The 25,459-nt window shown below is 54.5% G+C and overlaps 8 protein-coding genes across 8 annotated transcripts; 5 read left to right on the top strand and 3 right to left on the bottom strand.

Moving 5' to 3' along the window:
• Nucleotides 1-1,402: 1,402 nt before the first annotated feature.
• On the top strand, nucleotides 1,403-4,426 carry CORC01_06261 (glycosyltransferase family 20; the record flags this gene model as incomplete). The annotated part of the gene is made up of 4 exons (XM_022617902.1): nucleotides 1,403-1,425; nucleotides 1,629-3,609; nucleotides 3,662-4,331; nucleotides 4,386-4,426. The coding sequence occupies 4 exons, from the start codon at nucleotides 1,403-1,405 to the stop codon at nucleotides 4,424-4,426; spliced, it is 2,715 nt and encodes a 904-aa protein (XP_022475619.1).
• Nucleotides 4,427-5,224: 798 nt separating this feature from the next.
• CORC01_06262 (uncharacterized protein) lies at nucleotides 5,225-6,204 on the bottom strand (the record flags this gene model as incomplete). Its single annotated transcript, XM_022617903.1, has 4 exons — nucleotides 5,225-5,411; nucleotides 5,525-5,702; nucleotides 5,844-5,964; nucleotides 6,046-6,204. The coding sequence occupies 4 exons, from the start codon at nucleotides 6,202-6,204 to the stop codon at nucleotides 5,225-5,227; spliced, it is 645 nt and encodes a 214-aa protein (XP_022475620.1).
• Nucleotides 6,205-7,288: 1,084 nt separating this feature from the next.
• On the top strand, nucleotides 7,289-7,687 carry CORC01_06263 (uncharacterized protein; the record flags this gene model as incomplete). The annotated part of the gene is made up of 2 exons (XM_022617904.1): nucleotides 7,289-7,321; nucleotides 7,502-7,687. The coding sequence occupies 2 exons, from the start codon at nucleotides 7,289-7,291 to the stop codon at nucleotides 7,685-7,687; spliced, it is 219 nt and encodes a 72-aa protein (XP_022475621.1).
• Nucleotides 7,688-8,477: 790 nt separating this feature from the next.
• Nucleotides 8,478-10,889, bottom strand: CORC01_06264 (uncharacterized protein; the record flags this gene model as incomplete). The annotated part of the gene is made up of 7 exons (XM_022617905.1): nucleotides 8,478-8,944; nucleotides 9,007-9,171; nucleotides 9,234-10,216; nucleotides 10,273-10,342; nucleotides 10,402-10,500; nucleotides 10,564-10,583; nucleotides 10,642-10,889. The coding sequence occupies 7 exons, from the start codon at nucleotides 10,887-10,889 to the stop codon at nucleotides 8,478-8,480; spliced, it is 2,052 nt and encodes a 683-aa protein (XP_022475622.1).
• Nucleotides 10,890-11,593: 704 nt separating this feature from the next.
• On the top strand, nucleotides 11,594-13,069 carry CORC01_06265 (cytochrome P450 oxidoreductase; the record flags this gene model as incomplete). The annotated part of the gene is made up of 4 exons (XM_022617906.1): nucleotides 11,594-11,930; nucleotides 12,009-12,307; nucleotides 12,387-12,559; nucleotides 12,649-13,069. The coding sequence occupies 4 exons, from the start codon at nucleotides 11,594-11,596 to the stop codon at nucleotides 13,067-13,069; spliced, it is 1,230 nt and encodes a 409-aa protein (XP_022475623.1).
• A 446-nt stretch (nucleotides 13,070-13,515) lies between these two features.
• CORC01_06266 (uncharacterized protein) lies at nucleotides 13,516-16,168 on the bottom strand (the record flags this gene model as incomplete). Its single annotated transcript, XM_022617907.1, has 7 exons — nucleotides 13,516-14,013; nucleotides 14,097-14,965; nucleotides 15,029-15,348; nucleotides 15,417-15,539; nucleotides 15,685-15,858; nucleotides 15,924-16,013; nucleotides 16,104-16,168. The coding sequence occupies 7 exons, from the start codon at nucleotides 16,166-16,168 to the stop codon at nucleotides 13,516-13,518; spliced, it is 2,139 nt and encodes a 712-aa protein (XP_022475624.1).
• Nucleotides 16,169-17,787: 1,619 nt separating this feature from the next.
• Nucleotides 17,788-19,172, top strand: CORC01_06267 (branched-chain amino acid aminotransferase; the record flags this gene model as incomplete). The annotated part of the gene is made up of 3 exons (XM_022617908.1): nucleotides 17,788-17,857; nucleotides 17,968-18,731; nucleotides 18,804-19,172. The coding sequence occupies 3 exons, from the start codon at nucleotides 17,788-17,790 to the stop codon at nucleotides 19,170-19,172; spliced, it is 1,203 nt and encodes a 400-aa protein (XP_022475625.1).
• Nucleotides 19,173-22,136: 2,964 nt separating this feature from the next.
• On the top strand, nucleotides 22,137-24,826 carry CORC01_06268 (potassium uptake protein; the record flags this gene model as incomplete). Its single annotated transcript, XM_022617909.1, has 5 exons — nucleotides 22,137-22,441; nucleotides 22,509-22,556; nucleotides 22,620-22,806; nucleotides 22,877-23,641; nucleotides 23,705-24,826. 5 exons carry the CDS (start codon nucleotides 22,137-22,139, stop codon nucleotides 24,824-24,826), a joined length of 2,427 nt encoding a protein of 808 aa, XP_022475626.1.
• Nucleotides 24,827-25,459: the final 633 nt, after the last annotated feature.

Here is a 25,459-nt window from a genome sequence, read left to right on the forward strand (position 1 = left end):
GGTGGGCTAGACCGTTCCGCGAATGGCGTCACATTCAAAGTGCCGCGTCCGTTAGGTTTCCATCATTTCATCCTCACGGAATTCCATGCTCTTCTTGCTGTTGTATCCATCCCGATTCCCGAGAGCTTTCCACCCCCCGGCCCCATCCCGTCCTGGGCCATCCGACAGCCCATCATCATCAGCCTAACCCCCAGTCAAGCCCGTCCAATTCCCTCCGGGCCAATCCCGCCGCACCATCCACACGCGCACTCAAAGCTCTCCAGGTCAGTGACAGTCCAGTCAAATCCAAATCCACACAACGCCCACACCTCATCCACATCTACTTCCAGCGCCCACTGCACCCTCACCTTAAACTCACACTAAAGTGCGATCCCCGCCCTGTCCTGTCCCATCCCATCCCGTCCAATCCCACCCTCATCGTGTCTCTCGCCCAGGGTTGAGTGAAAGAAAAAAAAAGTTTGAAGGGCAAAAAGACCGAGACCACAGCATCCCCACTTTGGAATATTCTCGAGAAAACAATGCTGCCGAAACATCACGGAGAAGACAGAGGAATACACTAGACAAACGCATCACGATGCTCTGTATAGAGTAAACACAAACACTCCCCGTCCTCACCTCACTTCTTACTGTTTCCCCCCCCGATCGATCCCTCGCAGCTCCGTCGCTTCGCACCACTGACCCAACCGTTTTCTGTGGTTTCCCTGACGCATGCGCCTCCGCCCAGCCCAGTGCCATTACATTACGCAAGGCTCAGGCTCTGGCTTGTCCGGGGACAAGGACCAGGAACTGATTAACCCAAGAAAATAAAAAAGCTCAAAGCTGACGGTACATTTTGCGCGCAGCTCCCAGCAAATCAACTCACACCAAGCAGCCACAGCAGCTTCCCGAGACTGCAAAGCTCTTTAATTCCTCCCTCACCCTCCCTCGCTCTCTCACATTACTCACATTTCATTTCACCTCCGGCTGTGTCTGAGACAAGCATAAATCCAACCACTTCGCGCCACTCTCTCGAACTTCGCCTCAGCCACACGCTCCGTCTGTTCATCCACCCATCCCATCTTATCCCGTCCCATCCTTTGCACGACCAAGCTACGAACGAACAACGTCACTTCGCATTCGCCCTCTCCCTCGCCTTGACACCGGCGATCCCTCCCAACCCAAAACACAACTTCAGCTCAACAACACACCACTCGACTCTTCCCATATGTTCTGTCATACGAAAAGCTGCTAATAGCTCCCCATCTCCTCCGCCTCGACCTCACCGTCAACTTTTACTCGCCCTACATCCCTTGCACTTAACTGGCGGCCTCTTCCAACCCAACCCACCCAGTCACCCGCTTCCCCGAGGACTTGCTCCCATTCAGAAAATACAGACGGCTAGCCACTAGCCAGATTGCCCAAGATGACGGTATTTATCGCATCATTGTAAGCCCCCTCCATCTACAGAATATGAGATTCGTACTTTACCCAACCCTCCGTCACCATCAACGACAATGAAGCATCCGCCGGGATACCCACCTCTTGCACACATGTTTCCCATACAACCTGCCAAGACTCCCAGCGGCTACCAGGCCTCAATCTTGATCGCCTTGTCATGCAAGACCAGGAACTAATTTGGCGACTTCCAGATTCCTCCCCAAAACCGTCCACTTCGCTCTCCCCGGTACGCCTCAGCGTGGCGACCCTTTGCGCCGCGCCAAGAAGACCGAAAAGTCACAGCGACCCGAAGCCGATAGCCAGCCCAGTCTCTTCAACCCGATCCGCGACATTACACCCCCAATCACCCCGACCGAAGACGTCATCCCAAAAGACCCCTTCACGAACGAGGACGGTTTCCGCATATTCCCCGACGAGGAGCGCAAGCGTGGTGCGCCCATCGACAAAGGTTCTCCCAAGTGGGGTGCCCGAGCCACCCAGCCCAAATCCCGCGCAAGCTCGCCCCCGCCTGCATTCATCGCCGAGCACAGTCGTACCCTCGAGAAGGCCAGAGAACTCGGTCGCCAGGGCATCACCCAGCCTAGGCCTCTCGTTAGAAGCGACAGCCATGACCGGGTCTTTTCCCACGCCAACTGGCGCGTTATGAACGCCGACCAGGGCAATGGTGGATTGCGCAACGCCGCAGAGGCTGCTGCTCGCGATGGCAAGCTTGGAGAGTACACTTGGGTTGGCACCCTCGGCATGCCTACTGACGCCCTCGAGGGCACACAGCAAAAGCAGGACATTGAGGACAGGCTCGCCACCGAGCACGACATGCTGACCGTTTTCTGCTCCGACAAGGACTTTGACGGCCACTACTCGCACTTTTGCAAGCAGATCCTCTGGCCCGTCTTCCACTACCAGATTCCCGACAACCCCAAGAGCAAGGCCTTTGAGGACCACTCGTGGAAGTACTACGTCAACGTCAACCAGGCCTTTGCCGACAAGATTGTTAAGAACTGGAAGCGCGGCGACGTCATCTGGGTACACGACTATCACCTGCTGCTTGTCCCCGGTATGGTGCGCAAGAAGCTGCCCGACGCCAAGATTGGCTTCTTTTTGCACGTTGCGTTCCCGTCTTCTGAGGTTTTCAGATGCTTGGCTGTTCGCAAGCAGCTCCTCGAGGGCATGTTAGGCGCCAACCTGATCGGCTTCCAGATCCATGAGTACACACGTCACTTTTTGCAAACCTGCAGCAGGTTGCTGAGCGTTGAAGCAACCACCGATGGCCTGCAGTTGGAGGACCGCTTTGTCGATGTGGTCAACTTGCCCATCGGAATTGACCCTGTCAACCTCAGCGAACACCGCGGCGACAATGACGTGAAGAAATGGGTCGAGATCATGAAGGAACGCTATCAGGGCAAGAAGCTCATTGTAGCTCGCGACAAGCTCGACCACGTTCGCGGCGTTCGTCAGAAGCTCCTATCCTACGAGCTGTTCCTCAACAAGAACCCGGAATGGCGCGACAAGATTGTCCTCATCCAGGTGGCGCTCTCTGGCAGCGAGAAGTCTGATTTGGATGCGACCGTTAGTGACATCGTCACCCGCGTCAACTCTTCCTGGGCCAATTTGGCCTACCAGCCTGTCGTCTACTTGAAGCAGGATATTGACTACCCTCAATACCTTGCCCTGTTGACCATGGCCGATGCGCTAATGATAACGAGCCAGCGCGAGGGCATGAATCTGACATCGCACGAATATCTCTTCTGCCAAGATGGCGAGGTCTTCTCCGAGAAGAAGCACGGCTCCCTGATTCTTTCCGAATTCACTGGTACATCGTCGCTCTTTGGCGGCAACGAGCTGTCGGTCAACCCCTGGGACTATCGGCAATGCGCCGACGCGATCAAGACAGCGTTGGAGATGGGCGACGAAGAAAAGGAACGTCGATGGACGGCACTCTACTCGGCCGTCATGCACCACACCGGCTCGCACTGGTTCAGTGAATTCCTGTCTCGCCTGGACCGCGTGTACGACGAGCAACACAAGCACGACCAGACCTCCGTTCCGCGTCTCAACATCAATACCCTAGCTCAGAGATATGCGCGCAGCAACCGACGTTTATTTATCCTCGACTACGAGGGCACTTTGGTTAGTTGGGGCCCGATGAACCAGATCATTCCTGTCAGCCCTCAGGTAAGAATCTTTTCAATGGTCTCTGCTTTATTAACAAGTCTAATTGGAGCAGCGTACCTTGGATGTCTTGAACGAGCTTCTGCTTGACGAGCGCAACACCGTCTACATCATGTCCGGGCGCCGCCCCGAAGAGCTCGACCGTTTGTTCCGCCGCGTACCCAACCTCGGCCTCATTGCCGAGAACGGCTGCTTCCTCAAGGATTGCGGCAAGAACGCCTGGCAAGAAATGGCCGATAGAGAGCAAATCTCCAGCTGGAAGGAATCCGTCAAGTCCATCATGACTTATTACCTCGAGCGTACCCCCGGCGCCGAAATTGAGGAGCGACGATGCAGCTTGATCTTCCACTATAAGAGCGCCGAGGATTATGAGTCTGCGGCTCGCCAGGCTGGAGACTGCGCCAGTCACGTCAACGATGCATGCGAAGAACAGCGTGTGCACGCCATTCCTCTTGACGGCTCTATCGTCGTCGAGCCCATTGACTGGACCAAGAGCACGGCCGCAGAGAAGATCTTTGAGGACCTCCGTGTCCACATGGCCCCTGACTCGGAACATCAGAGCCCGGTCGACTTCCTCATGGTAGTCGGTGACGGGCGCGAGGATGAAAAAGTGTTCAAGTGGGCCAACGCTCTTGGTGAAGACAAGGTTGTCGAGGATGTTGTCACTGTCAGCTTACACAGCCGCAACACCGAGGCTGGTGCGACATTGACACAGGGTGTGAGCGGTAAGTTGAATATTCCTTCGTTTGAGATCTGTGTCAAAAACTGATTGTGACTAGGCGTCTTGCTGGCCCTTCAGAAACTTGCCAATACTCAGTAAGGCAAGCTCTTACGATGGCTATGCCCAAGATGAGCAAAGGGCGCCGCACTGTGAACCTGCGCCAACGTTTTAGCGCATAACGTTTGATTGTTATTGACCTGGCCAATGCCACCGGGCAGATGATACCACAGTGGGATAGCATGGAGGGACGGAGTGCAAAGGCGTATAAAACAGGAAGCTAGGATTTCTTTAACCTTTTTTATTTTCTTCCTATCGGCGAAGGATCACGAACATGGCATTTGGGAAACGATGACGACTGCATTGGCATGCATCAAACGCATACGGGGGGCAACTCTCGCAAAGGAATATTTCCTAATGTCTCTTTTTCGACTTTCTTTTTCAGTTTCTGCTGGTCTCTTTTTCACTTCAGTACCACACACCTCACGAGTTAACGCTTAGTTATGTTCGCTGCTGCGGATTTTAACGTGAAGCTTGTGACGATGCAGATGACTGACTTGAGGCGTTCAATATTTCCGAGTACACAACCCCCTACTCCCCTGTATTATCAAACTTTTGCTGGCTTTATTTCTTGCGTACGTCCGTAACGGGGGGTGAGGCTCGAGGACCTTCTGGTGCCAACAGGGTATCTGTGTATTTGTACGAGATGGGATGAGGCAAAGACGCATCAAGACTAGACGGGAAGCAGAGCCATAAATTAGGATAGGTAGCATCATATCACTGGCATGGCGCGCGCGCATATAGCGGGATGATTGCCCTCTTATTATGTTGTCTTTGTTGTTCGTGTGTACCATTCTGAAAGACTACTGCGTAGCCCCCTACGGATACCCTCGACGGTTATTACAATTTCGCTAGGATGTTTCGATGCCAGAGTCTCATCAGTGGTCCATCTGTTCCGTACACTGGATCTTGCTCCGGCATCCCCACGTCTCTGATGACGGAGCCAAACGTGCCGGCCGGCTTTTTGCCCATTTCGTTTACCCACCTCGGACACCCCTGGATCGTGTGTATCGTGTAAGCCAGAAGCCTTGTATTCTTGCGTTTCACAGCTATTGAGAGGAAAAATGTTTTGCTTAAGTAGACGATGGAGGGGTTGGAGGGGAAGCAACGGGAGGCGAGGGGGGAAGTAGGGGTATGGACTGAACTGAACTGACCTTGGGGTAGACGCCGATATATCGATAATCTTCTGAGCTCTCGAGGCAAGAGTGTGCTGTCCCTGCGGGAAGGACGATGACGTCGCCTGTTGAGACGGAGATCTCTTGGCCTGTGCCTTCGTTTATTTTGCCAATGAGGAGGGTAGAGTTGCCGCTGAAGATGCCTGCGGATGTGTCAGATCCCAATGAACCACTGACCTTTTTGACCTTGTTTTTTTCCGGGGGGCTGGAATCAAGTATAGCAAGGTAGGTAGGAGCGGGAAGGGGAAGATGAACGCGTTTGGGGATGGGACTTCGAGACGTACCGTAACATTCGTGGCTGTTTGGGTGGAAATGGCGGATGGGGATGTGGCCCCAGGTACCCTTTTTTCCGCGTTCCCGCGCGGAAAGCGTCAGTTGGAAAGGCAAGACGTCATATGGAACGAACTTTAGGTAGATGATGATGTTGATGGGAGGGGTTTAGAAATGGCAAGAGGGAGTTGAGGTTGTGGGTCATGATGGATTTACCCTCTTCTCCCACCGGTTCCGGGTCAGGAACTCGGTCACCGTGTCCTCGTCACGGGGTTCCGGGAGGACATTTCTGTAGTGGATGACGGGGAGGGGGCTATTCGGCGCGTCTGTGGTGGGGGAGAGGAGGTAGCATTCGACTTCCATTGATGAAGCCATGTTGGCGATCTGTGATTTCGGTTTCGGATCGTAGTCGAGGGGCACGAGACGACTTGCGGCTTTCAACGATGGGTTTCGAAATTAGGAAGGGAGAGGGAAAGAGGACCAAGTCTTCATTCTTGACAAGGGCGCTCTACCTTGGAGTGGTTATACGGCCAGGTATCCGTAGTTTAGATGATATCCAAACTCCCCGGGAGGGGCGATGGACCAGGGAAGAATTACCTTATTCGGTAAGTAGCTCCCCCTCTGCCTCTGCCCGCTATCGGTAGGAGTTACCAAAGCTAGTCTCACTTGTCAAGAAGAAAGGCGGGGTGATGGAGGGGAACCTAGTAAGGCGGTTGATCGTCCCCGTGGACCGCGGAGATACCGGTCCGTCCCCACTTCCTGTTCGCGACCCCCCATCCGGGCCGTGTTCCGTTTCAAACCCACGAGAAGTTGACTAAAATGTGAGACTCTACTTGGTGGTTACGTGAGATTTTGCCATTCATTTGTAGTATTTTATGAAGCTGCAAACGGGGGATTTACTGGCAAGATTGGCGAGTCTGGGGTGGCGGGCAATGCAAAATACGGATTCTCACGATAAAATAGATGGTACTGGCGTGTAGGACGTTTGAGTTGCTGGTTTTTTCGAGATCGTATTGCCTCGGACTAAGTGGTATATAGTTGGTTGTGTTACCCCGGCCGTGTAGAGTTATAGCTGTTCATCAGGTTTAAAAGTCTGAGTTCTACTCAAGACATTTTCTCTGTCGAGACTCAAGGCCTTTTCTGCGACGTTCCGGCATTGTTGCGAAGGCTTGACCATATTTCCTAAAGACGGCTTTACACTCGACATCAAAAGCTTTGAGAACTTTGTCTTTCAACGCATCCGCCGATGTGGACGACCACGCGGATCCCCTCTTCCACTTACGGCGATTCCGTCAACAAGACGACCTTGGAAACGCCATAGTCCCTATCTTGAGCAACCCCCGCGGCTCAACGACCAGAGTTCAAGACAAGATGGCTCAGCGACGTTAAATAGAGCTTGAAAGTCGTCAAAAAGACCACCGAGGCCATCGGGTTTGCAAAGTTGCGCTGGTAGCTGACCATGTCCTGCAGCTTTGGCTTCCTCGCTGACTATGTTTGTCAAAACCCCCTATTCCCCATAATTTCATGGGAACCTCAACATGAAGTACTTGAAGCCTCGGCTCTGATAATTTGCCCACTGTTCCCCTAGCCACTTCTCTCAACGGCCCCGACGAAATGACTTACACATCCACCTGCAGAATAAGGCCTCCTCGTCCCCGTTGACTGTCCCCAGGACGCGATCCCCTCCACCTGTCCCAAATTGACAAATACGGGCTGGTGGTGCCTCTACACCGCCCTCTTCCTCCCCTACTATCGAGCCCACGGCGCAGCCCTCGGTGGCTTGAGCAACTACACCACCTATCGCGACAAGCCCATCGCCTCGGTCATCTGTGTCTTGGATCCCGCCCTCAGCATTTGAATGGTATCTAATAGCTGGCTTCGGAGCCGCCAGTCCCTCGTCCTAAAGGGCCCCTTGGGGGCCACCTTATCGGCTTCCTTCACGTCCGTAAAGAACCCGGCGTGGAACCCAGCGGTCTCGTGCATGATTAACTTTTGTTGAATGCCATGTATACTGTCAGTATATGGGAGTCTCTGCTTTACCACCACTCCACTCCATCGTCGAGCGCTTGAGACGACGGTAGGAGTTGGACAGAGTTGAGGCAAGTAACCGACCTTCGGCCGCGCTTCACAGGTATACGCCCTAGGCATTGAGCATGGAGAACCGCGGTTTGGGCAATGGGTTGCTTATAGCCGCCTGGCATCTATGTCTTCTCCTTTAACTGCAAATTTTCCTACGTCAACACCCCGGTTTTCATTTCAATGGCGTGTGGTAGTTTTGCGATGATTGGGATGTGGGCTTGGCGCTGCCGGAAGACACCGTTGCGTACAACCAAGCCGAATAGAATAAGTGACAATAATATTGAGGCTCTTGATGATAGAAGTTCTCTGAGACTATTTGTTTGTACAGAGATTTAGGATGTTTTCATGCTTGTATTAACACGGATTGACCCTTGCTACTCTCTTCTTTCAGGAGGCACCTGCGGTCTTCTTCGACAGCCGAAACTTTGTCAGCAACCATGACAATCATGGTGACTGTGCCCAGACACGATTGAATCTATTTCTATAAATGACCAGTACCTCTGTTTATCTCTTTTTATCAGAAAACGACTGGGGTCGCTATGGAGTAAGAGACGAGGTCCATCCTCCTTTTAGACCGGAACCATAACACTCGGCCTGATAGCCTCGATGTTCTGGATACTCTCAGCAGATGCACAAGTCTGGTCTTTGGCAACCTCTGATGCTTCCTTCTTGACATAGTCCTCGACCTTTTTCGCCACATTCAAATCCCCTTCAACATACTGCTTCTGTTCGTGAGCATGAGGGATAAACGCAATTACGCCTGGCGGGAGAGGCTCGGCCTTTTGCAGGTAGAAGCTGAGATCAGAGGACCTGTGGGGAATGGTGGTCATGCAAGTCGCATACTCGCGCTGCTCGATGCCCAAGGGATCCTTTTCGGGCTGCTCGATCCAGGAGAAGCCGTCGCGCCAGTACGAGTACCTCTCGCGGTCGTAGCGCCACTCGTAGTCTTCCCACCGATCCTCGGCCAGGCATTGCATGTAGTGGAGAGAGCTCCCAGGCCAAAGGGCGCTGACTTTTCCAGTGATTCCCTTTTTGACTATGTGATGCGCATTGTCAGTAGCTGCAGGTAGTCCTAGTTGGTTGGGGGCGGGGACTTACACCAACTGCGACATGTGCCTGTCCACACCATGTGCTTCATGAACTCCTGGGTATGCCTGTCAAAGTCGCTTTGCGCTTCTGGCCTCACATCAAAGGATTTGACGCGCTGTCTGATTACTTTTGAGAGGATTCTGATGAAGTAGTCACCCGTCGCTTCGATAGGACCTATTTTCAAAGTTAAAACTTGCCGATCAACTCCTTTGATCTTACGGCGCTCAAAAGCTTACCCATGAGACTTCCGTTCGATATCGGTGTATTGGGTCCCAAGAAAACCATATAATTCGGGAACCCAGAAACAGCTGTCCCAAAATATGACACTGGCTCATCGGCCCACAGATCTTGCATGTTGACGCCGTTGCGGCCAAGAATCGGGAAACGGGGTCGGAACGAGGTGTTGAAGCCAGTCGCAGCGATTAAAACATCGGCAGGGTACTCGATACCACCCGCGACAATACCGCTTGACGTAATCCTTTCGATGCCGTCAAATACCGGTTCGACGTTTGGCTCCTGTAGTGTAAGTAGGTACCTCTCGCCGGGGTTGATCCGTCGACACCCTGCTTCAAACTTGGGAACGAGCTGTTCCTGCAAGGCCTTGTCTTGAATGAGACTCCTCATTCTCGTCTCGAACCGCTGACGCATGTTTTTCTGCCCTGGATCCGCTTTGAAGAAGGCCTGAAACATTCCATTGAACTGCGATTCCAGACCCTTCCTGGTTTCAAGATAATCCTCTCCGTCGTCTCTAAACGCCCTCTTCTCATCAGTGCCATAGGTATGCCCGGGTTTATTGGCCTCTGACAGGGCTACTGGCGGAGAAATCCACGACGGAGTCCGGATAAAGACACTGATCTGACTCGCTTCTGTTTGGATTTGGGGGAGGAGTTGGACGGAACTCGCGCCCGCCCCAATGACCCCGACCCTTTGGCCGCTTAGGTTGACGGACGAGTCCCAATTGGCCGTATGAAGTACAGGCCCGGCAAAATTCTCGAATCCTTGAATGTTGGGCATTTGGAAGTTGTTGAGAATGCCGCTGGCGTTGACGAGAATTTCGGATACGAGAGTCGACCCGTCCGCGGTGTTTACGGACCACGTGCCGGAATCTTCTGACCACTCTGCTTTTGTTACTAGTGTATTGAACTTTATGAACTTGTGCAGATCAAAATGTCGTGCCACGCCGTCGAGGTATGCTTGAATCTCTTGGGATGAGGCATAACTAGATCAAGTGTCAGCGCTATGAAAGATGTATGCTTGGAAACGTGTGATGCGTACAACCGTGACCAGTCAGGATTTGGCGCAAAGCTGAACTGATAGCAGTGACTGGGGACATCACAGGCACAGCCTAGGAGTTATGAGAGTGAGCCATAAAGTATGTGCGAGGCGTATCGAAGGAACACCGACCTGGGTACCTGTTTTCGAACCATGTCCCGCCAAGCTCCGGTGACTTTTCAAGAATCTGTATCTCGACATAATCTTTGAGATGCTTCTGAAGTTTGTAGGCTATAGTTCAGACTAGTCAGCCGGGGGAATCAGCAGGAGCCCATTGGGATCATGAATTCCCACCCATCGAAATCCCAGATACACTATCGCAGTTCTTTCAGCCAAGTCTTTCTGTGATAATTTCTAGGTACGTTTACTTACCCAGCACCTATGATGGTTATACGAAGCCTCTGACGATTTGTTTCGGGTGCTTCACTGGCGGTTTGATCAATGTGACTGCCATTGGCACCGTTCGAGGCGCCGTTGATGTGAGCATGTGATGAAGTCTCAGTTGTGCTGTAGCGTGCCACGGCCGGTGAATCACTGCCACTCAGGTTGGCGTTGGCACCGTTGACGGTAGCATGTTTGCTGCCATTGGATTTCAAGTCTGCGGTACTATTCACAGTCATTGTAAGTTCGTGAGCCTCTGATAGGTGCTTTGGGAAATGTAATATTTCTTGTGCCAAAAGGTGATAATCTCAGGATCAATAAACACAAAGATAAGTTTGGTATCTCAATGGTGTAGTGTCACAAAGTCAAAGTGTGCGTAGATGACCAGCCAGCTTGGGAAGAGTTGCTTGGCGTGATTAGTGTGGTCGGAGGCGGCCCGTGGGATGCGCAGAGTGCAGATAAGAGGGCGAGTGACAACGACGGGCGTTCCTTTTGCAACATCAAAGCTACCAAGCACAATCATTGATCTGAGACAATAACAACTGATAGGCTTAGAGTTTCTCAATGGCCCGAGATAGGACGCCACGGGGAGGGACAACACGTTTATCTCCTAGATCGGGGCAATCCACCCGATCGAATGGATCCGGAGGCCGGCCCGTCTCCGCTTTCTCGGTTCCGTTTCCGGCGTCGAGAACACCCCATGGGCCCATTGTAAGCAAGCAGACTCCGGAATAGTGCGGAGTCGTTATCGTGAACAGTGCAGGGATGGTTTGTATTTTTAAATAGGGATTATTGTAACAATTTCCACTACCGCTATAACCGTAAGCTAGAGACGAAACACCCTTCGACTTCAGCTATCTGTTACCACGCTCAAACAAACTTGTTCTGCAGAAACTTATACCCAACCCCTCAATCCTGTCTTCCAGAGTACCTAGCAGCAAATATGAGCTGGTTCGGCCTCAGCAAACCTTCTTCCACGGCGGCAGCCGAAGAGCCAAAGGCTGTCCGTGCTCTTCCCGCGATATGGTACCATTCTCCCGCCATGTACGAGCTGGAGAGGCGAGCCATCTTCTCCAAGCGGTGGATGCTCGTCTCTCACAAAGCCCGCTTCGTCGAGGCCGGCGACTTTGTGCGGGTCACAGAGGCGGGTTTCAACTTCTTTCTCGTCAAGGACCGCAAGGGCGAGATCAGGGGACACCACAACATTTGCCGACACCGCGCCTATCCCCTGGTGGAGAAGGACAGCGGGCACATGAGCGTACTTGCCTGCAATTACCACGGTACGTTACACTGAAAGCCGGCAAAGAAACAAGTCGTTTTATCATAATACTTTTGTGCTAACGCGGATACATCATAAGCCTGGTCGTACGGTTTCGACGGGAAGCTGGCCAAGGCGCCCAAGTATCAAGAGCTGCCCTCGTTCGACAAGAGCAAAAACAGTCTCTTCAAGGTCCACGTCCACGTGGATAACCTCGGCTTCATCTGGGTGAATCTGGACGGCGCGGAGAAGCCCTCGGTCCCCTGGGAGGAGTTCTTCGCCGAGGTCGACACGCAGCCGCGGTTGGAGGGTTTCAACTTGGATGACTATCACTTTGATCACACGTGGGAGATGTTTGGTGACTACAACTGGAAGACACTGGCAGACAACTACAATGAGGTAAATTTTAGGGTTTCGTATGGTGAGGCATGTTGTGTGATTTTGAATAACGAGCGCTAACTATGCTTTTGAAACTTAGTGCTATCATTGCCAGACTGGTCATCCTGCGGTGGCTGCTTCCACTGATCTGACGAGGTATTGGGTTGAGACGCAAGGAAATTGGATCCAGCACTGGAACGTCGACAAGGAGACTGTCCCTGGCTTGGGGGTTCACAGCTGCTATCTCTATCCGAATGCATCCATGACCGTCACGTAAGTACACATCCGATTCCCCCTCAACCATCCTGCAATCTCCAAAGCACTCAGAACCAGGGCTAACAACCGTCCTTCCATCCCTCTAGGCCGGCCTTCATGTACATTCAGCGCTGCGTCCCCGTCTCAGCAACACAGTCCAAGATGGAGTACGAAGTCTACCGTCATAAGACGGCTACCGACGAAGCCTTCAACTTCATCTCTGAGTTCTTCAAGCAAGTCCTCCGTGAAGACAAGGACCTCTGCAACGGCGCGCAAAAGAACTTGAACGCGGGCGTCTTCCTCAACGGCGAGCTCCACCCCCGCGTGGAGAAAGGGCCATTGTTCTTCCAGGACATTACTCGGAATCTGGTCATGAGTCACAAGGCGCTTGAAGATAAAGAGGGCTCCGAGATATGGCCGGCGACGCCCAAGCATGATGTCTCGGACAAGACTGGGGAAGACGTGTCTTTCTGTCGTAGTCTCGACTGCGGAGCTACTTCGGGCCAGATTGAGGGGTTGGCTTGGTAATTGTCAGTGATGGGACGCGGGTGGGAAGATGTAGCGGCCAAATTGTAGAACAGCGTTTCGTTTGTTGAGCAAGAGTTTGGTTGAAGCCTTGATCGAGGGTTGGGTTTGCAAGGAGGTGCATTGATTAGCGACTTTTCTGGCACGTTCATTAAGTAACTTATGATGCCTAAATGGTGACTTCATGTTAAGACCATTCATTCCGTCTTTGTGCCTTCGGCGGTGATGCTTGAGCCACGTGCCAATATAGTAGGCCATTCAAAACGGGCCACAAAGCTACGTCTGTTACATTTTAGTGATATACAGGCAGCATGTTCAACTTTTATCTCAACATGAGAGGAATAAATGCACCAAATTCAGTCGTGCCATTTGATGAGCACCAACCTGAACTCGAGATGATGGATATGAAGTAATTTGTGTTTACGCCAGACCTTCTGCCGTGATGCCTACTAATTCTCAAGATTTAACCAATCATCAATCGCTCTGCCATAATCATTCGCCTCAATGAACCTCTTCGACTGGTCCCCAAATGGTCCCACGCCCTCAAAAAATATATCCTCAAATGACGGACCCATGCCCCCCAGACCCTGCCCGACCAGATTCGGTGTCGGGTGCTCCGGCAGCGCGACAGGCGCGATATCGTCGTTGGGGGCGTACATGCCCACATCGTTGGGCACCGCCTTGTGGCCCGAGATGCCGGCGGAGCCGACGAGGTCGAACTCGGCGGCACTTGTCTCGGCGGAGAGTTCGCGGGCGTCGGAGCGGAGAGTCGGGCCGAACATGGACTGGTCCCAGCCGGCGTCGGGCCTGCAGGCCCTGTCGTAGATGAGGAGGTCCCAGAGGAGCTGGGTGTTTATGGAGAAGGAGCGGTTCTGGGAGGTGTTGTCGCCACGGTCTGGTGGCGATTTCATGACGACGCTGTCTTGAAGTCTTCGTAGGTTACTTGCCTGTGAGGACGAGATTAGAGTTGGGTGTGCTGGGAACGAACGGACGACCGCAGACTAAGGCAGGTAAAGAACGGAGGACGTACCATGTTGGCAACACTTGGCCAGACGGCTCCTGTTTTGAGTAAAAAGTTCATGCACTTTTCGAACCCAGACTTTGCTCTGCTCCGGAGTATTGGGTCGTGGACGAAACTGTGCTGGAGGTGGATAGTCGCCACGATGACGACGCAGTGTGCCATGACCGGATCCATGACCGGCAGTGACTTCTTCTCAATGACATCCAGGAAAAAGATGATCCAGCCGGCGGTACGATTCATACTCTCAAAGGACTGCTGGATAAAATGGACGGGGATGGTGTGGCGGAAATGTCGCAGGCGCATGGACAGCAGGAACGGGTGGTTCAGGAGGCAGGGGATGGTCTCGTGGACGAACTGGCTGAAGAGGAAGGGTATCCAATACTTCCGCTGTGCCTGCAGGGATTCAGGACTCTGCTGGTCTATCCGGTTCGCCACGAAGCGGAACCTCTGCGGTGCGCGGCAGTCAATGTCGTGGTGGCTCTGCAGGACCATGGAGTAGTCGGAACGAGAGTCCCAGGGCGGCGGCGCGTCGGGGCTGACTCTGGACGCGGCGTAGGCCCGGGCCATTCTCCAGACCACGCAGAAATCGGAAGCGACGGTGGAGATACTCTTGTCCGGGTTGTCGTCGAGTTGGTACTCTGGTATTCCGCAGTACGCTGTGAGGCCGAGGACGTGGGCGCCGCTGTTGGAGGAGCTCGGGAGGGAGCTCATTAGCCTCGGGGCGGGCATTATACAACCCTGGAGATGCTGGAGGACTATGATTGTCCGAAGGCAGTAGTTCCTCTCTTGTGACTTGTTGGGATTGTTAGTCGGTGGGATGCTGTGGGCGAGATGGCTCGCGGTGGTTATGCTGAGCCCGGACTGCGTAATGTTACCAGCTACGAGAACATGTCAGCGAGGCGGAGGATGAAGGGACCGCGGCCCCATCGGAACAGACGTACTGGCGAAATCGAAAATGCTCAGTAGGCATAAGGATTGTAGCGTCGACAGCTCGACCCGCCCTTCCGTGACCCTCTCCATGACCATGCGGCGAGCAGATCTCGCGGTGTCATCTAATTGCTCTTTCATCTGGCTTGTGAGGGCGCCCGGCGGACATCTGAAGACCAGGGCCTGCAGCGACAGGATCAGCTCGGGATCTCGCGAGGTGAGAGACTGCAGGAAGGTATCCTCGGCGAAGAGCGTGATGGGTTGGGCGTGAAACCATAATAGGTAGCGACGCCCGGTGTCCATCAACTGCGCCTCAGCGGCACTTGATGGGCTCCTGGATTGTCGAGTGTAAGTAGACGTTCGTGATGGTATACAATGATTGCCTCTTTCAGATTGCCTTACCTGGGACTCCATACCGGAGGACCTGAATCGGGCTTCGGACCTATCTCTTCAAGAGACACGCTTAGTCTCGGGGAGAGCACATGGCGAGAGGCTACTGATGGTTGGGTATGATGGGACACGGGGCTACGGTGAGTTAGATACGTAAGATGGGTGACTATGGCTTGGATGGAGCTTGTTCAACGAACCTCAAGTGTTGGATTAAGCGGTCCATCTTGTCCTCGAGACTGTTGAGTCGGGTTTCCTAATCACATAGATACCGAATCAGCACCTGTCATAATCCCAGCCCAGACCAAGACTTGGGATACGAACCATCTCTCTATTGTGTCTAGAGAGTTGAGAGTCGGGAACTTCGCCGCCAGGCGCATTGTAGACGCATTGTTGTCCCAGTCGCTCACAATATGAGCATGTCGGACGCTCGCCTGGGCACTTTGACTTTTTGCGACTGCAGTCAGGTTTGTCAGACTGAGACTCTTCTTATTACATCAATTCCCGTGTGGACGTGCGTACCGACATGGCTCACAGGCCTGGCGTGCTCGTTTGGCGTATCGAGCATCGTCCATCATCACAAGGGAGATGTCGTGAAACCCGGGGCCGGTGCTGCGATAACGTGAGCTTCGGAGGAGGGGGTTCCGACGCCGCAGAGGAGAACGCTCAAAGACACGGGACGCGATTTAGAAGCTAGCGAACGCCCTCGTCTCCTTCTTGAAGATGAATGAGTCGTGATTTCGCGAGAGGCTATTATCGAGAGGCATGTTCCATCAGGACAATTCCAGTCACAATCGCAATTGAGCCCATCCCACGAGCCCGGGGTTCTCGGATTAGAAGATAGCTCGTTAATGCTTCAGCGATAAGTGGTTGAGGAGTGAACCGTGATACCCCCCGTCTTATCGGCATGATAGGTAAGGTATGGCATGGGCAGGCCGCAGATAGCAGGTGGCAGATGGCAGAGACTGAAATGCCCCCGCACATTACAGGTACAGGGAAATGATAAACAGGCGGCCCGGGTGACGCATCCCGGCCGTGGGGAAGACCCACTCCTGATAAGGCCAACCGTCGTCAGTACATGTACCCTGCTTCTTTCTCCTCTTTCAGTCTCCTTTCTCAGTCTTTCGCCAAGTTCCTCGTGGATTGTCTCCGCCAAGAGTCCGATCACGAGACCCATCCTGACTGGCCCATTTCCTCAGCTCTGTCCTACTGCACAATGCTGGTGATAAGTTGAGAGATACGCAAACACCTCCAAGATAGGAACAGCTACACCTGTTTATCCTGACTCGGGTTCCTTGAGAGCAAATAACATCCACAAACTTCTTCCTTCGAAGCCGAGATGATGAGGCTAGCTATATCCACATCTACGATTCCCGACTCTCAATATCAAGTTGCTCCATCCTTGAACAATCCACAGCAGCAGCGGAGAAGGTGCAAAATGGAATCTCCAAAATTAGTAGCCATGGGCCCACGTGGATGCCGTCGACCGGGCCGCCCCGATGGATGTGTCTGGCCCGTCTGCTTATGACGATGTATGCTTCTTTTGATTTTGAAGTCTGAGGTCCACGGACCTTGTTGGGCACATGCATAGACTGACAGATATCCTCATCGATCAAACAGAAACCCTAAGCAGCCTCCCCGACTTGGCCAAACAAACTCGTCCGCTCACTTGTTCAGCATCATTGCATGGCCCGACTTGGGTACTCAGACGGAAAGACAGCACTTGGGGAGCCGAAGGTATTCTTGTCCAGGACCCTTGAGTTCATCTGATCTACAACTACCCTCGGCCGTTTCTTCCGCAGCTGTCGCGTGCAAGACGATGGGAATGACATCACAATCGCTGGACCCCATTTCCCAACTGTCAACTGTGGCCTGCCGCCTGCCGCCTGCCATCGGTGCCCTGACATCTGCGGCCTCCGGCAGACGGAGGCTGGGCAGGGGTGCCCCGCCGTCTCAGTAAGCCATTAGCCAATCACAACGAGCCGAAAAGGGGCGGACGCACGGCGGAGGCGGTCACCCCGCAGTCCCGAGATCGGCGCCCCTCCAAAAGCTTGAAGGCTGAACAAGTCCGCGGATGACTCTGCCAATTTCCCCTCCGCGCAGCTTTAACGAGAGAACCATTTCCGTTGTGTCGAAACTCGCTCTACGAGGCTATTACGTGAGAACGAAGGATCCATATCGAGTCACAAAGTGGGCTTTTCGTCAGCATCGAACCACGTCGACTTGCGGTACCCGAAACCCAATTGACTTAAAAGTCGCTCCCCGCCATCCACCGCTCCGCGAGTACCGAACAAAAACAAAACTCTACCCACGATCCACGATCCACGACCTACGACATCAGTAGCCCAGCTCACGGTTCCCCATAAAATCACAGGCGATACTCACAATGGCTGCCTTCCCGCCCCCTCCGGTCAACACCATTGACTGGTCCAACGTTGGCTTCAAGATCCGCGAAGGTGAGAGCTTCCACCAAACGCTACCCCTCTCCCGCACAACAGACTCTCCTGCCCCCCATGGATTTCCAAGAAACAGGCCATGCTAACGGCCTTCCCTTTCGCCTTACCAGTCAATGGCCACATCGAGTCCACCTACTCCGTCACGACCGGTGAATGGACACCCCTCAAGTTCGTCGCCGACCCCTTCATGCGCATCCACGGCATGGCCCCGGCCCTCAACTACGGCCAGCAAGCCTACGAGGGCCTCAAGGCCTTCCGCGCCCCCGGCGATAATACCATCAACATCTTCCGCGCCGACAAGAACGCCAAGCGCCTGCAACACTCGGCCGATGTCGCCTCCATGCCCCGCGTCCCCGAGGACCTCTTCATCGCTGCCGTCAAGGCCGCCGTCTCCCTCAACGCCGGTTACGTCCCGCCCCACGAGACGGGCGCCGCCATGTACATCCGCCCTCAGCTCTACGGCTCCTCCGCTCAGCTGGGCCTCAGCCCGCCCGAGGAGTACATCTTTGCCGTCTTCGTCATCCCCACCGGCGTCTACCACGGCAGTCACCCCGTCAACGCCCTCATCCTCGACGACTTTGATCGCGCAGCGCCCAACGGCACCGGACACGCCAAGGTGGGCGGCAACTACGCGCCCGTGCTGCGCTTCAGCGACCGCGCGAGAAACGAGGGCTACGGCATCACGCTGCACCTCGACAGCGTCAAGCACGAGGAGATTGACGAGTTCAGCACCAGCGGCTTCATTGGTGCCAAGAAGGAGGGCGACAAGGTCACGCTCGTCGTGCCGGATTCCAAGTGCGTCATTGACAGCGTGACGAGCGCCAGTATCCAGGACATTGGACGCAGCTTCGGCTGGACGGTTGAGAAGCGAGTGGTACGTCTGGAGGATCCACCATCCCACCACCCAACAAGTTTGTCATTATGCTAATCCAAGGGGCGCCGACAGATCAAGTACAGCGAGCTCCCCACCTTTTCCGAGGTGATGGCAGCCGGCACGGCGGCGGCCCTGGTGCCCATCCGCTCCATCACGCGACGCGTCGACGCCTCCTCCCCGCAGTCCCTCACGGCCGCCGGCTCGCACGAGCGCGTCAGCAGCGCCAAGGCGAGCGAGGAGACGGTGACGTTCATCCCCGAGAGCCAGGAAGAGGCGGGCGAGATCTGCCTGAAGCTGCTGTCGACGCTCAAGGGCATCCAGCTCGGCAAGCTCAAGGACGAGTTCAAGTGGAACCTTGCCGTCAGCGAGGCGGACGGCACGGCGGTCGCGGGGGAGGCCAAGACGAATGGGTCGGCGCAGACTGTTGATCAGATGGATTGAAATTGTTCCTCGGGATATTTGAATGTTTGATCGGACCTTCCTTTGAGACGTGCATGGTCGTCGGCTGGACTCGCCGAGAGTGGTATAGTCCGTGGCGGACACATGTCGGGAAAGGCTTGATTGGAGTGGAGCAAGTCATCGTAGTTAAAAGCAAAAAGCAAACATGAAATTGAGCGACGATTGGATCCAGATGTAACTATGGAGTACATGTGGGAATGATGCCCCTATTGTTTGGCTCGAGCGGTGTACCGTGGTTTCGGCGCCACGCAGAAGCAGGCTGCTTGACGGACTGACTAGGTAATGTCCCTTATTAGGACAGATTGAGTTTCGAATTGACAGATGTCAAAGGCCATGCCTCAAATGCGGTGTCATGAAGAGGTAACATCGGGCCATGCCCCAAGCCAGGTCACAAAAGTCAAGTCAATCGAGAGAGAGAGTTGCACCCTGGATTCATGGCATCACAATGACACTGACCAAAGCCAACAACACCCCTGGCCCGATTCCAACAGTCTGGCAGAGTCCGTGCTAGGCGTGACACGCCAGTGAAAAAATTAGATTGGATCTGTCAGTTGCTGGCAATGGCATGTGGAAGGAAAAGTGTGTGACGTGGAGGGGAGACTTGCGGGATATGCCAATTCGGCAGCTGTATCCAGTGTGCCAGTGTGGCTATGCACATAGGTAATCAGACAAAAACAGAGAGATAGCCAAAAGTCTTGGCACAGCAGAGTGAGCAATGTCTTGGCGGTCCAATGGGGCCATGTTGTGCCCGAAAAAATCACTCACGCCAAAAAGTTTGACGAGAAGAAAAAAGATGAGGCTTTTTTTTGAGAAGATTGTCATCACCAAAGTCGCCTTTTCTAAGGGCGGATAGCCGACTGCGAAGAAATTGTTAAGGAAATGGATGTGGTGGGCTTGGCGGACGCTAGCAGAAGCTTAGCAGCTCTAAACAAACCAAACACGGCCGGGTGGGTCCAGATACCCGTTCGCGCCTCCGCCCTCCGAGCTTAGGGACCCCACCCGTCTCGCATGTCCCCGCAGAAAACCCTCCGGGGATGGCAGGGGTAGCTACGGGCTGTCGCTTGCATCCTCCCACCTCGCCCCTTCTTTGTTTGCATCAAATGCTTTGCCATTGGATTGTACGGGTTACTTCGTACCTTGGCCTGGGCTGCCTCCCGAACGCCCATCTTCCCTCCATTTTGTTTTGCCCCTAGCTCTTTTCTCTCTTTTTGTCCCTGTGTCCTTCTCTCTCTCCCCATCTCCCTCTCCCTTACCAGCCTCCCGAGTCTGTCATTCTACCCGTCAGGTCTAGTCATGCCCTGCACAGCCCGGGCCATCTACGGCAACGACAAGCATCCGGGCAAGTCCCAGAATGGATGAGGCATTATGTTGCAGCTTCCAAGTGCAGAGCCGGTAACAGATCGTCCCTGGATCCCCCCATCCATCCCGTCGTCAACATCATTTCCCCCAACGCCCGCAACTTGGCTCTTTTGGGCACGGCCTTGGCTCTGGTGTTTGGAGGGGGAAAAGTAATGGGCCAAGCGGTCATCCCACCTCCTCTCTTGTAGTCTGACCTTGGCGACAAATTGGCCACTGGCACACTGGCACGTGCAGCGAGACCAGCTCAGAGTCTCAGTCATCAGGCAGCCCAGCATCGCGAGAGGGGGTAGAAGTCGAGAGCTGCAAGGCGCTAAGGATTCTAGCAAGAGACAACATGGCATCCAGCTCCAAATGCTTCTGAGAGACTGAGACGCCGTGACCACTCTCGCGACCCTTTTCTACCACGAATCAGAGTTCGAGCCTCATCATTCGGCGACGTGTTTCGACGTACCGGCAAGGCTCGGTCTGATATGGACACCATCTCAACCATGCGCGGGTCCCGCGAGCACCGCACTCCTAGTCTACAAGACTCTCCAACTCGTGCCAACCCACCATCTCCCGACTGAAGGAGCCGCTTTACCCCTAACTTTGCTCAAGCTACCCCTGCTACAGTCTCTACTCGCATGCAGAGAAACGTTCATCATCACCACGTACAGCCTACAGCATGTCGGCACCGTAGCGGGCGCTCGTCCCTCACTGCATCGTCCGGCCTCCCTCCTACCCGGCACACCTTGCCGCACTTCGCGTGAACAAGAACGCGAACCGCCCACGGAGGAGGAACTCACCAGCCGCTCCGCTTCCGACCTGACCCCAAAATCGAAGCTTGTGACAATCTTGGTTCTGTCACTCCTACGCACAGGAGGGAGAGGGATCCCCGTCTGTTCACAGATAGCCCGTGCAGATGTGCATATGGAAAGCTGCACGCCACATGCCACATGGAATCCATTAGTAGCCCCCGAGGTGGGAACTTTGTAGAGAAAACTTGAAGTGGGATGGGAGGGGCTGGAACCCCCCCCTTCCCCTCCCCCGGGATGGCCGTCGTTGTTGGTGTCGTCGACCGCCCAGTGGTTCCTAAGATGGGCTGGTGGCTTTTGCTTTTGCTTTCCTGGGCTAAAAAGACAAAAGGAAGAGACCGCGTGTGTACTAGGGCGCCTTCAAGGATGCCTCGAATTCCCGTTACACTAGCAGGGCTAGCCTTGACCGCCATGATGGCCTGGCTCTTCGAGGGACCCCGAGATGGGCAAGATGAACCAAGATCCTCATGACACCCCCACTCCCTTCCCTCCAACTTGCCCTTCTTTGTTTTTTTGGAGACAAAGATATCGTGAGATTAGGGTAGGGCAACTAGAGACAAACCCCCATTCCAAAGTCCCGGGACTTAAAGAAGTCGGTCGCCCCCCAGTCTTCAGCAGGAAACTTTGTTTTCGCGTTGTTGTTGAGACGACACCGTTTTACCACTTTCCTGCCCCCAAAACCTGCTATTTTGTAAGGTCTCATCTTCCACACGCTGTGCTCTAAGCCGGCGCCCCTTCGCATCCTCCTTCACATCTCAGACTTCCACCTTCAGAAACATCCTCCCCGCCTGGCATGGACGCCCAAGGTACTCCCACGACCCCGAGCGCTCCCAAGATCACCATTGAAGACAAGCTCGAGAAGCACAAGTCGGGTTCGACCACCGACGAGTGGTCGACATGGCCGCGTCCTGATGTCGGCTCCAGCTCTGGCATCGCGGGCGGCATCTACTCGAGCCGTGAGCTGCACCGCGTCGCTTCGATTCGCCTCTCGCGCGCCCTCACGCGGGAATCCAACGTCGAGGTCGAGGATGGCGGTGATGATTGGCGCCGCGATGATGGGAGGAAGAAGCAGGTGTTCACTGGCACGACGCTGATGTGGTATGTGGTGGCGGTGACGCGCTCATCCGTCCGCCTTGAGGCAATTATGTGCTGACGTTGTATGAAGGCTTGCGTATCAGTCCATCGGTGTCATCTACGGCGACATTGGAACCAGGTAGGTTATCCAGGAGATGACAACTACAGGATCTTCTAGTTTTGCTAACAGCCAAGTGCCCAGTCCTCTCTATGTGTTCTCTTCCACCTTCTCTGATGTTCCCAACAAGAACGATCTCACCCAGGTTCTCTCTCTTGTTATCTGGTCCCTCACTCTCATGGTCACCCTCAAATATGTTTTCATCGTCTTGCACGCCGACAATGAGGGCGAGGGTGGTACCTTTTCATGCTACTCGCTATTAACCCGATTTGTAAGTCGATCGATGGATCCAGCCAGCCACCCAATCGTCGTAGCATATTCGTGCTAACACCCGAATCAAGGCCAACATCACCAACTTCGATCCCCGTGAAGAAGCAACGGTCCGCATCGAACGCCACAACACCCAGGACGTGCGCCCCGTCACGCGCGGCATCCGCTCCGCCATCGAAAAGAGCAAGTTCACCAGAGGCTTCCTCAAGACCATCGGCGTCCTGGCCGTCTCCATGGTCATCGCCGACGGCATCCTCACCCCGGCGCAGTCCGTCCTGGGCGCCATCCAGGGCCTCTCCGTCGTCAAGCCCGATATCAGCACCTCGACCATCGTCGGCACGACATGCGGCATCCTCGTCCTGCTCTTCCTCATCCAGCCCCTCGGCACCACCAAGCTCGCCACCACCTTCGCGCCCATCGTCATCATCTGGCTGGGCTTCAACGGCGCCTTCGGCATCTACAACCTCGTAAAGTACGACTACACCGTCCTCAAGGCATTTAGCCCCTACTACGCCATCCACTTCTTCATGGAGAAGAAGACGGAAGGCTGGAGGATGCTGGGCGGCGTCCTGCTCTGCTTCACCGGCGTCGAGGCCCTCTTTGCCGACCTGGGCGCCTTTAGCATGCGCGCCGTGCAGATGAGCTGGCTGCTGTGGACGTACCCTTGCCTGATCCTCGCGTACAGCGGGCAGGCTGCGCATCTCGCACTCATGCCGGAGAAGTACACCAACCCCTTTTTCAACACCGTCCCCCCGGGCATGCTGTATCCCAGCTTGATCCTCGCTGTGTTGGCTGCCATTGTCGCTTCGCAGGCCATTATCACGGCCACATTCCAGGTAAATCCTCCCCTTCACGACCTTCACGGGTGCCAAGAAAACCACATGCTAACATCCGCATAGCTCTCCAGTCAGATCATGAAGCTGTCGTACTGCCCCCAGATGAAGGTCGTCCACACATCCTCCACCTTTCACGGCCAGGTCTACGTGCCCCTCCTCAACTGGCTCCTCATGCTCGGCACGATTCTCGTCACCGCCGTATATAACAATACGACCAGCTTAGGTCATGCCTACGGCGTCTGCGTCATCTTCGTCACCTTCTTCGACACCCTAATGGTCACCCTCGTCGCGATCCTCGTCTGGCGCCTCCCTGTCTGGCTCATCGCCTTCCCGGCCCTGGCCTTTGCCACCCTCGACGGCCTCTACCTCTCCTCGGCCCTGAATAAGGTCCCCGACGGCGCCTGGTTCACGCTCCTCATCTCCGCCCTCATGGCCGGCATGTTCCTCCTCTGGCGCTTCGGCAAGGAGAACCAATGGCGCGCCGAGGCCGAGGACCGCTTCCAGCCCAAAACCCTCGTCACCAAGAACAAGGAGGGCATGCTGGCGCTCACCCAGCGCTGGGGCGGCGACGTCCTCTCCCCCGTCAGCGGCTTCGGCATCTTTTTCGACAAGACGGGCGTCCAGACCCCGAGCGTCTTTACACACTTTGCCTCCAAGCTCGGCGCCCTCCCCGAAGTCGCCGTCTTCTTCCACCTGCACCCGGTCGAGGTGCCCACCGTACCAGACACGGAACGCTTCTTCGTCTCGCGCTTCGCGAACCTGCCTGGCTGCTACCGCCTCGTCGTGCGCCAAGGCTTCATGGACGAGGTCGTTAGCCCGGATCTCGGCGCGCTCATCTACGAGCACGTACGCAAGTTCATCGTGCGGCAGGCGACGGCCAAGGCCGCGGCCGCGAGCGAGCAGGAGACGACGACGGACGGCTCGTGGGAGGAGACGGAGGGTCCCGTGGAGCTGCGGGACGAAAAGGTTGCGGCGGAGCTGGCGAAGCTGGACCGCGCTTTTTCGCACAAGGTGCTGTACATTGTCGGCAAGGGGCAGATGCACATGCGCACGGGGACGAGCATCGTGAGGCGGTTTACCCTGGGTACGTTTTTGTGGATTCGGGATAACACCCGGGCCAAGATTGCGAACCTGAGGTTGGCCATGGATAGGGTTGTCGAGGTTGGATTTGTCAAGGAAATTTAGAGTTATGAATTGATGATTGTGGGTTTTTGGTTGTTAGTATTTAGATGACGGTGGCCGCGCTGGAACATGTTGGTTTCGTAGTCTAATTCCAACCTTTTCCCCACAACCCCAAAAGACACCTGAGCTTTCTCCACTCACGGCTGAAGAATTGACTGGTCTAACTTATGTGTAACAAGGCCGATCCTCGAAACCTGCCATCCCAAATTCAAAGACCAATCTAACGTTGTTTGTTGTGAGGGGTTGGTACAGATGAGGGACAAGTTTGACTTTTGAGCTGAGGGTTTCTCGGACACGATTGTAGCACGTAGATATCCGTATCATTGCCGAAATACCCCCTCCCGAATATGTAGACATCCCGAAGACCGGGTCGGGTCGGGTCGGGTCTAAGAGCTCGTTTGGACAACTCGACACCGACGTCGCGAACCTACTGTGAGAGTTGTCATGTCACATCAACACCTGCCTGAGACTATGAACCGTTTTCGTGCTCGGCTATCGCCTGACCTGACCATCTGAGACCAGATGTCGGCCGGTGACGATCCTTCACTTACATGTTGATCCTTGGATAGCCTACCTAAACTCATCCTCTGGCATGTTCTTACTGGTCTCCAGATATCTACTCCAGCAGGAATGTAT

This window comes from Colletotrichum orchidophilum (genome assembly GCF_001831195.1).
Source record: "Colletotrichum orchidophilum strain IMI 309357 chromosome Unknown Scaffold_46.1, whole genome shotgun sequence".
Taxonomy (NCBI): Eukaryota; Fungi; Ascomycota; class Sordariomycetes; order Glomerellales; family Glomerellaceae; genus Colletotrichum; species Colletotrichum orchidophilum.